The 11436-nt window shown below is 26.9% G+C and overlaps 1 protein-coding gene and 1 pseudogene across 1 annotated transcript; both read right to left on the bottom strand.

Annotated features, from left to right (window-relative positions):
• Nucleotides 1-1189: 1189 nt before the first annotated feature.
• On the bottom strand, nt 1190-2236 carry LOC107013581. Its single transcript, XM_015213459.2, has 2 exons — nt 1979-2236; nt 1190-1881 (listed from the first exon to the last, which is right to left on the bottom strand). Exons 1-2 carry the CDS (start codon nt 2234-2236, stop codon nt 1246-1248), a joined length of 894 nt encoding a protein of 297 aa, XP_015068945.2. The 3' UTR covers nt 1190-1245.
• A 4890-nt stretch (nt 2237-7126) lies between these two features.
• Nucleotides 7127-7909, bottom strand: LOC107013580 (annotated as a pseudogene).
• Between the last annotated feature and the right edge of the window lie 3527 nt (nt 7910-11436).

Raw genomic sequence — 11436 nt, 5'->3', positions numbered from 1 at the left:
TTATTTTTAGAGTGATTTTCCTGTACATCAATTTTTATTTTATAATGTGCATAATAGATAACAATCTTGTTATTGATTCATCAAACTAATTAATCAATAGTAGAGCATGGAAATAAAATCGCAATAACTCGGCTTTAGAAAAGCAAAAACGATGGAATTGATAAGTCGACGATTAATTATTTCATAGGAAAATTGCAAGAAATTGAGTATTTTCACGACATTATATTAATGGAAGCAGACACAATTTACCATAACTTTATCTCATTTAATTTGTGAGTTTGCTACTTTGCTTGTTTAAATTCCTTCAACAATCTCATCCCTTTTTATTGCAAGAAAATGTACATACATAATAGCATAATTTTTTTGGCTAGTTAGATCTTGAATAAATAATCCAATAAAAAGAACAAATGCAGTAACAAATAAAGAACGATATTTATTTGGGCTAGTAGGATGATGACTTGTTTATCGATCTTCCGTGATTTAACAATTTTCATGCCTTCGATTTTCTTGGGCTTACATTTCGTATCAAATGATATTGGATTATTTTTTTAAATAAATAAATTGATTTTTAATTATTTCATTTTCAAATTCGAATACAAAATACATATAAATATAGTATAAAGAATTTAATAGACTTGGTTAACTAAATACATAGAGTTGTGTTGCAAAATAAAGAAAAACATTGCAATGAAAATATATAGGGTATATTTGTTCAGTTTAAATTAAAAAAATATTTTTGTTAGTTGTTATACTAGTGAAATATGAGAAGATGGTGTAATATTTAAAATCAAAAGGAAAACATATGTTATTTGAAAGCGAAATTTCAAGGAAGGTTATAAAACTATCATAAGAATAAAAATGAGTCAAGTTGACCACAAATAGAAAAAATGCTAATGTAAATTATTTTTAATAGTACAAAATTAAATTCGATCGCGCAAAAAAAAAACATGTACCTTCAATCCTCATGAATATAAGGTGCACAAAACAAAAGGGACAGTACAAAACTAATATGAAAATGTAACAATCACAATTAACAACCCTTTGACAATTAAATTAGCAGAAAGTTATATATATTGTGAATCCATACATTGCAACAACTTAACAAGCAAGAACTCAAATGAATTCATAACTAAAAATAACATACAACAAGTAGTATCTATATTATAGTAAACAGAAACAAATAGGCATATTAATAGAATGATAAATCCTATTTACCGTCGTTAAGAACCAACATCAACAACTCATTTAAAAACGTCTGCGTCGTCGGCCTCTAACTGATTTTTTGAAAGGCATGAATTTCTTCCCTCCTTCTAGTAAGTACAACTCTATACCATCAGAACTAATTGTAATTTTCTCAAGGGCCCCTAGCCATTCCCCTCCTAAAACAATGTCATATTTTGATGACAATGGAAGTAGATACAGTTTTAAATTAAACACAATACCTTCCATTGACAAATGAAAGTTATTGCATAGTCTGGAGGTCACCATTTCCCCCAAATCTGAGCGAACAGTTTGAGGATGGATTGAAACTGTCTCACAACCTAACTTATCCGCTAAGGATTCATTGATGAAATTGTGTGTAGTCTCTTCTTCCCCCATAAGCACAGCCAAGGGTAGCTCCCTATGATACCCAGTCACACAAAATTCACTGCCCATTGATAACTCCATGTCTATCTCAGTTTTCTCTTTATTAACAAAATCTACAATCGGAACGTTAGCATTGTTGTTCAAGTCTATCTCAATTTCCTTTGTAGGAACAAGACCTAAAATCGGAGCATCAACACTAGCATCTTTAGTCATTGAAACAACATCCTTCTTTTTGTTGCGTTTGCGACTATAAGTAGCGAGTATAGGTTCTCTGTGCCGTTTAACTTGCTTCTCCTTAAACAAATTGGCAAAAATTGAACAAAGGTTCAAAAATATCACTACAACAATTTTTATTTTGGAAAATCAACTGTAGAAGTAAAATAAATTGTACCTGAAGCATCGAGGAGTTTTCATGGCCGTTGGAGGAAGGATTAATGGCAACTTGGATCATTTTTTTGCCTTTCTCTTGATCCATAAAAGATCCAATGCATTTTTTCAACTCTAAAATTTGTTCATCAAATTTTTTCAACCTAGCATCAGATTTGTCCAGCTTGACATTCAATTCTCCAAACAGTCTCTCCATTAGAGCACGCATTTCCCCCATCTGTACTGCAACAATATCAATGATTTGCTTGTATCTCTTAACCATCTCGACAACATGCGAAGAAGAAGAAGAAACACAGAGGATCCGATCAAGTCTATCAATCGTACTCGCTCTCCGGTCTCAACCGCCTTCTCATGACCATTCTTTAGAAAAAAAATCAATGAAAACTTCCCTGCAAATAAAATACATTTTAGTACTAAAAGTTAATAGTTTGACTAGATACATGGTTTAAGGAAAAAGAAAAAAGATTTTCAAATTTTGTGATCCTAGTCAAAGTTATATTAAATGTATCAAAATATCATGTGATCTATGACTTTAAACATATCATGCGAAAAGTTGAAATTAAAGTTTTATCATAAAAAAATCATTATTTTTAAAACAAACTAAAAAAGAAAGTATAGTAAAAGCCTCATTATATTAATACTTAATGAATTAATAATCTTTCAGAGATAATATTTTTCTTCTGTCCCACTTAGTTCAATATAAAAAATCACCAATTTCAATAACATAATATATTTTTCAGAAGGAACTTAAGAAAACATGGGGGAGATACATGTATGCAAAGCATGATGTATCAAGTGCTCCAAAACATTCAATTGGTTCTTAAAAAGAAGTATTCACGGAGTAAAGTTACCGGGAAGAATTGGGAGGCGATAATTAGAAGTGCAAGCCAAGGTTACACCATTGTATATTCAAATGGGAAGCATAAAGATAAGTAAGAGAAGTTTGTGAAATATGATTCTATTGGTTTTTATTAAAATTTAAATCTAATTGAAGTTTATTTAATTTTTTATATTGCATTCAAAAATTTTGATATTGTCACCACTGCAAATCTTTTTAGTGCATGTAAAATGATGTCTTTAGTATTTCACATAATTTTTAACACATTAGATCTATCATTATTGATTTTTTGACAATTTTTAAATAAGAAACCATTATGCTTTTAAGAATTTTTCTATATTGCTTATATAGTTTATTCTTTTAACCTAATACATTGAGTGTCTTTAGAAGAGATACTATGAATAGTATTTGATGATTAAGAAATAATGAACATTACGTATAATGAATTTATTTTTACGATAAATCATAGTGTTTATTTTACAAAGAATCATTTAAAAAATATTACAACGAATCATTCACGTATATTGTACTTTATGTATAATAAGTTTATTTTTATATGAATTTTAATAAATATGATACATAATTTAGTAAGATGCAATAATTTTAATGTATTGATAATTTATGTATAATAAATTTATTTCTACGTGAATTCAATAAATATAATATATAAATTTAATAAGATACAATGATTCTAATGTAAAAAGTTAACTTTGAAAAAGAATTAAATTCCCAATTTTTTTTGGATAGTTTGATCCACTTAATTCGGGGAGCACACATTCTAATACGTAAGGAAGTGCTAAATGATCCAAAAATTTAGCTAGAAAATTAAATAAATTATAATTTTTTTTATTTTTAAATAAACTGACTTTTTTTTAGTTTTAATTAAAACCTATTAAAGTTAAAAGTGTAAATATATTTTAAATGTAAATAAATATAGAAAAGAAATCTTTATGGACAAATTCTGACCTAATTCTCTTGCTAAAAAGATATTTTATTTTATTTTATTTTTACTTTTGAAATATAGAAAGACAAAAAAAGGAAGTTGAGAAAGTACAAAACAAGAATTTTAGAACAAAGTTAGGGGGCGAAACGGTTCCTGGCGTGAAAATTCCCAATTGAAAGTCAGATTTCGAGGGGGGGGGGGGACTTTCTAGTATAAAGGAAATAGGTCAAATCAGCAAAGGGGCTTAGAATACTAAAAGGTATCTGTCCACTACTCTATTTTCTTTCCCACGTCCCACGCCCATGCACGATATAAACACACTTAGTCTTCCACAATCTCACGATATTTTATACAATATTTTACAATATTCTAAAGTTAATCTCTTCTGATATATAAAAAATAAAACGGAGAGTATTCTTCAATTTAGATTAGGTCATTGATATTAGTAAGGGATGTAAATATCTCTATATTTTACGAAAATAATGGTATAAATAAGGAGCAAAAATTTGTGGAACATGAGATGTTTCTTATTAAAATTGATTAAATTTTTGAATTAAATTTGTAAATGTCATATAAATATGTTAAAAAATAATTACATTATATTTTTAGAGCGGTTTTTTTCTGCATCAACGTTTATTTTACAAGGTGCATAATAGATAATATTTTTGTTGTTGGTTCAATATTTGAATTTTTGGTTTAATGTGTACATAATGATTTGGAGTTGATTAGAGTTTAATTGGGTTCAACTTTTTTTTTGATTAATTTAATCCATTTTTCCTAATTTTTTTGATAGTTTAATTTCACATATTAACAAGATATTAAATTATTTCAACCTCAATGAATAAATTATTATATAACGAATGAATTTAAGGATAAGAAAAATGTTTTTCTCAATAATTTTAAGCGACGAATAATATTATAGAATATTTATTTAATTTGTTCTTTTTATTAAGTTTTCTTTAACATCTTGATGAGGAAGAAGAGTAGTGATTAATAAGGCTTTTTGATGCCTATTTATTGAGGTAGTACTAATTATAATGTTCCATTGCATTCACACAGGTCCTTATTCTTCAAGATTACTTGCCTATCATTCTTTTATTTCAAATCTTTTATTTATTATTTATTTATTTTCATGCTTTTAACATTTGTTTCTTAATTACTCAGTTTTATTTTGTTTCTTTTTTAAAAAAAATTCATTTTAACGTTTTTCCTGTTTTCCTTCTTTTTGTTCTTTTTAATTTTTGACAATTTCTTTTCTTTGCTTCCCCTTCTGCTTCATCTTTTTTATTTTTTGATTTGTTATATTTGTTTTTTACACGTTTTCTTTTCCCTTTATCATTATTATAATTTTTTTTTTCTGTTTCTGTCTTGTTTAAAAAAAATTATATTAATATTTTTTCTTTTTTATGTTTTTCTTTTTAACTTTTCCTTTTTTTTCTTTTTTTATTACGTTTTCTCCTCCTTTTGTTTTGTACCTTTTAATTATTTTTTTACCTCATTAACATGAAAAGAAAAATCTACTAATTTACATTTTTACATAATAAATCGTTGTCATTAATTATTCTCATTATTTCAATTAATTAACTCACTTATAACATCATCAAAAAATATGAAAACAAGAACAGACTTGTACAATAGTTTTACTTAAACATGAAATAAACCATGGGATTGTTTAAACATGAGATAAATTAAGTTTCGTTATAACAAATTCACATTTAGTCTAAAAGATTTAAACATACATTTGATATGAAAGATTTGAACATACTTCATATTATAACATCAATGATATTAATTATCTAAACACATACAAAATTTAACATTTTTAATATATGCAGTGAATACGTGTATAGTCATGACAATAAACTATATAAAAAGGATTAAGTTTTACCTCTAGTGAAAATTAATTCACAAAGAAAATATCACAATAAGAACTACGAACTCAGAACCACAAAAATAAACCTCAAATGTATTTGGTGTTACGGGTGTTAGAGTAGTACGTACTGGAGCAATATAAATATATGTTATTGAATTGAAAATGGTGGGAGTGATTTTTGATTCTTTCTGTGGAATGTATTTTTTTCTTGGTCTTTTTTTCTTTGTTATGTGATATTGCAGCATTTATAGGGGGTGTAAGAGTATGTGTTGTGTGTGTATTTTATTTTTGTGTTGTTTTCAAGTGTGAGTGGAGTGTTGAGGGTTGGGATAGTGGAGGTAAAATAGGGTAATTGGGGGGTTGTGGTAATGGGAAGGGAAGGTGGGGTGATAGGTTAGAATATAATTTTTTTTATAAATATAATATAATTTAATTTAATTATATTTTTTTAAAAAATTAAGTAGCTAATAATAAATTATATTTAGTAAAAATTAGCTTATTTGTTAAATTAAAATACAAAGAAACATATATTTTTCTAGACTTTCTTTTCTTTAAAACAAAACTTACATTAATAATTCAACTCTTATTTTTAGTTTTCAAATATTTTTAAAATGAACTTATAAAAATTAAATAAAATATTAAAAAAAATCTAGTTTAGATTCAAAATAAATACTTAAATATTAAAAGGTGTAAAATTTTATGTTTGATAAAAAATTACGTGTCTACACTACTTCTGGAATACGTGAGTTGCACTTTCATTACCATTTAATAGTATAAATATTTCAAAAGTTTAAAATATTAAATTTATTAGATGTCATACAAACATGTTAAGAAAATAACAACATATCATTTTTTAGTGTAATTTTTATGTACATTAATTTTTATTTTATAAGATGCATAATAGATGATATTTTTATAGTTGTTTTTGGTATTTGACTTGTCGATTGAATGTATACACATAAATCAAAGATAATTATGATTTGGAGTTTATTGGGATTTAAGAGTTAATTGGGTTCAACTTTCTTTTTGATTATTTTGATCAATTTTTCCTAATCTGTTTGATAGTATAATTTCACAGATTAAGATGATATTGAATTATTTCGATAAGGGAGAAGAAGAGAGAGTAATAGGGCTTTTCGATGCCTATTTATAGAGGTAGTAGTACTAATTAAAATGTTCCACCACATTCCCGCATTTCTTTATTTTTTAAAAACTACTAATATTACCCCTGCAAATGCAATCAGTATGCTAGTCAAATATATTGTCAAAACTAAGGATTTCTGTAATTTATGATAATGAGGCACTAAGAGAATTAATAGTAAGGAATCTTAAATAAATGATAAAAGAAAATATAATTTTACAGAAATTTAAGGAGTCTTAAAAATATATTCATACATTGCAACAACTTAACAAGCAAGAACTCAAATGAATTCATAACTCAAAATAACATAATGGAATGATAAATCCTTTTTTACTATTCTTAAGAACCATCAACAACTCATTGAAAACGTCTGCGTCGTCGGCCTCTAACTGGTTTTTTAAAAGGCATGAATTTCTTTTCTCCTTCAAGTAAGTACAACTCTGTACCAGCAGAATTAATTATAACTTTCTCAAGGGCCCCTAGCCATTCCCCACCTAAAACCATGTCATATTTCGATGACAATGAAAGTAGATACACTTTTAAATTAAACACAGTGTCTTCCATTGACAATTGAAAGTTGTTGCATAGTCCGGAGGTCACCATTTCCCCCAAATCTGAGCGAACAATTTGAGGATGGATTTGAATTGTCTCACAACCTAACTTATCCGCTAAGGATTCATTGATGAAATTGTGCGTAGTCTCTTCTTCCCCCATTAGCACAGCCAAGGGCAGCTTCCCATGATACCGAGTCACGCAGAATTCACTTTCCACTGATAACTCCATGTCTATCTCAGTTTCCTCTATAGAAATAGAATTGACAATTGGAATATTAGCATCGTCCATGTTTATCTCAATTTCCTCTGTAGGAACAAGACCTTAAATCGGAGGATCAACACCAGCATCTTTTGAAACATCTTTCTTTTTTTTGCGTTTGCGACTGTAAGTAGTGAGTATATGTTTTCTGTGCCGTTTAACTTGGTTCTCCTTAAATAAATTAGAAACAATTGAACAAAGATTCAAAATCATTAAAACTATTTTAATTTTGGAAAATCAATTCTATAGAAGTAAAACCAATTGTACCTGAAGCGTCAATGAGTTCTCATGGCAGTTGGAGAAAGGATTCATGGAAGCTTGGATCATTTTTCGCCTTTCTCTTGATCCGTAGAAGATTCAATGCATTTTTTCAACTCTAAAATTTTTTCATCAAATTTTTCTATCCTAACATCAGATTTGTCCAGCCTAGCATTCAATTCTCCAAACAATCTCTCCATTAGAGAACGCATTTCCCCATCTGTATTGCAATAGTATCAACGATCTGCTTGTATCCATTAACCATCTCAACGATAACCAAAGAAGAAGAAACACAGAGGAGAAGGATTTTCCGATCAATTCTATTTATAGTACTCGCTCTCCCGTCTCAACTACCTTCTCATGACCTTTTTTTTAAAAAAAAATCAATGAAATGTCCCTTCACAACAAAATACATTTTAGCACTAAAAGTCAATAGTTTGAATAGATATGTGGTTTAAGGAAAAATAACGAAAAAAATTTCAAATTTTGTGTTAGTCATAAGTTATATTAAATATATCAAATATCATGTGATCTATCATTTTAAATATATCATATGAAAAGTCGAAATTAAAGTTTTATCAAAAAAGAAAAAATATTCTTTTTAAAATAGACTAAAAAGAAAAGTATAGTAAAGCCTCGTTAAATTAGTACTTATGTGAATTGATAATTTTTCCAAGATAATATTTTTCTTCTGTCCCACTTGGGTAAATGTAAAAAATTATCAATTTCGATAAGGTATTATATTTTTAAGAAGATCTCTATATTAAAATATGATTTTAATAATATTATAAATTAATAATTCTTTAAAAATATAAATATATCTAATACAATTTTGTGAAATATGATTCTATTGATTTTTATTAAAATCCAAAATCTACTTAAAGCTTTTTTTTTTCTTCCATTCAAAAATATTGGTGTTGTTATCACTGCAAATCTTTGTGAGTGCATGTAGAATGATCTCTTTTGCATTCACAAGATTTTTAACGCATTTGATTTGTTATTATTGACTTTTTGATAATTTTAAAATGAGAAATTATTTTTAATATGATTTCAAGAACTTTTCTATGTTGCTTATATAGTTTATTCTTTTAACATCATATATTAAATGTCTTTAATAAAGATAACATAAATAATATTAGATGATTAAGAAATAATAAAAACATTACATATAATCAATTTATTTTTACGATGAAGTGAGTTTAATTTACAATTAATCATTTAACAAAAGAATATATTACAATGAATCATACATATATATTGTACTTTATGTAAAATTATTTTTTTATATGAATTCAAAAAATATGATACATAATTTAATAATATACAATAATTTTGATGTATTTATAATTTATGTATTTTAAATTTATTTCTATATGAATATATAATACATAAATTATTAAGATATAATAATTTTGGTGTAGTCAAAATAAACTTTGAGAGAGAGTAAAAAATGAGTTAATTATAAACTTTGAGAAAGAGTAAGAAATGAGTTACTGAAAAATTAGAAACGCCTACAAGAAAAGTGTTTGGTTAATCAACGAGCTTTTTAGGAAAAACTACAAAAAAATAATATAATGGGTAGTTTGATCCACTTAATTCGAGGAGTACACATTTTATAATATTTATAGCCAATAATTTAATCATATTCATATGGAGTACTTTTTTAAAAAAAGTAGAGAAACATGAAAAAGGTAAAAAAAATAAAAAATAAAAAATGGAAGTTGAGAAAATAAAAAAACAAGAATTTGCTAAATTAAGTACCACTACTCTAATTTCTTTCCACGTCCCACGCCCATGCACGATAAAAAAACAATCTCACATTACTTTATAAAATGTTTTACAATATTTATAAAGTTAATCTCTCCTAATATAAAAAATAAACGGAGAGATTAACTTTATAAATATTGTATTTATATCATATAAACATGTTAAAAAAATAATAATATCATATTTTTAGAGCGATTTTATTATATTAAGTTTTATTTTATAATATGCATAATAAGTGATATATTTATTATTGGTTTCATTAACTTCTTAGTTTAATGTATACATAAATCAAAGATAATTACGATCTGGAGTTGATTAGAGTTTAATTGGGTTCAACTTCATTTTTTGATTAATTCAATCCATTTTTCCTAATCTATTTGATAGTCTAATTTCGCAGATTAAAATGATATTAAATAATTTCGAACTCAATAAATAAATCATTGTATAATGGTGTATATATATTGGTAATGAAATTTATAATGGATATTATAATAATTTGCTTAAAAGTTAATCTTTATATTACTTCATATTTATGTGCTATATTACTTTCTATATACCTGTAATTCAACAATTTTTCTTATATATTTTAGAGGAATAAATTTAAGGATAAAAAAAATTCTCAGTAATCTAAGTGGATATTATAGAATATTTATTTATTTTTGTTCTTTTCACTAAGTTTTCTTTAACCATCTCGACGAGGAAGAGGAATTTTTATTTTTTTTTTACTATTATTATGTTTGTTTTTGATACGTTTCCTATTCATTTATCATTATTTTTTTTCTGTTTCTATCTTCTTTTAAAAAAATTATAATAAATTTTTTGTTTTGTTTTTTTTACATTTCCCTTCTTTTTTATTTTTTTATTACGTCTTCTTGGTTTTGTACCTTTTTTTTTACGTTATTAACATGAAAAGAAAAACCTATTAACTAACATCTTCGTATAATGAATTTATTAAGCCATAACTATTCATATCATTATCAAAAAATATGAAAACGATAATAGACTTGAACAATAATTCTACTTAAACATGAAATAAACCATGGATCGCTTAAACATCAGATAAACTAAGTGTCACGACCCAAAACGAGCCGCGAGTGGCACCCACACTTATCCTTCTATGTGAGCGAACCAACCAATTCAATCCCAATTATTTACCAATATTTCAACCATAATGAACAAAAATATAATGCGGAAGACTTAAAACTCATTAATATAACCAATAAATAACTTCTTAAAATTTAATACTTATTATTCTCAAAATCTGGAAGTCATCACCACAAGAACATCTATCCTCAAATTACTAAATCTAAGAGTATCTAAGGAGCTAAAATAAATAAACAGCTAATCCATGCCAGAACTTCAAGGCATCAAGACATGAATGAGAGAGAATCCAGTCCGAGCTAGGAACAATAGCTCACCCTGAAATCTGACGTGATGAAGACTGGCTAGAGTTGAGGACGAGTTGAAGACGATGGCACGTTTGCTGCACTCCACAAATAACAAAGAAGAACAAATACAAGTAGGGGTCAGTACAAAGCACAAGTACTGAGTAGGTATCATCGGCCAACTCAAAATAGAAAGCAATATATATCGAATAATAACATAAAACCAACCAAATACTTAACAGGTGATAACAACAAGCCATTTGCCACAACACCAAACACACTTATGAGGACTCAAGCCTCCACACCGTACTCACTTAAGAATTAGGTTCTTCAAATCGGAGTATATTAGCATAATTCAAGATTCATTCTCTTTATTCTCCTTGTGTCGGAACGTGACACTCCGATCCTCTACTATCCTGGTGTCGGAACGTGACACTCCGATCC

This window comes from Solanum pennellii, chromosome 3, assembly GCF_001406875.1.
Source record: "Solanum pennellii chromosome 3, SPENNV200".
NCBI classification, from domain to species: Eukaryota; Viridiplantae; Streptophyta; class Magnoliopsida; order Solanales; family Solanaceae; genus Solanum; species Solanum pennellii.
The sequence above is the reverse complement of the archived record's forward strand: the minus strand, read 5'-3'. Positions and strand labels throughout refer to the sequence as shown.

What these genes read in the sequence shown, in the direction of transcription:
- LOC107013581 (XM_015213459.2), bottom strand. Translation starts at nt 2,236, where the DNA reads ATGGTTAAGAGATACAAGCAAATCATTGATATTGTTGCAGTACAGATG. An exon ending in AAAACTCCTCGATGCTTCAG is followed by an intron (nt 1,882 to 1,978) that starts GTACAATTTATT and finishes AATTTGTTTAAG; the next exon opens with GAGAAGCAAGTTAAACGGCA.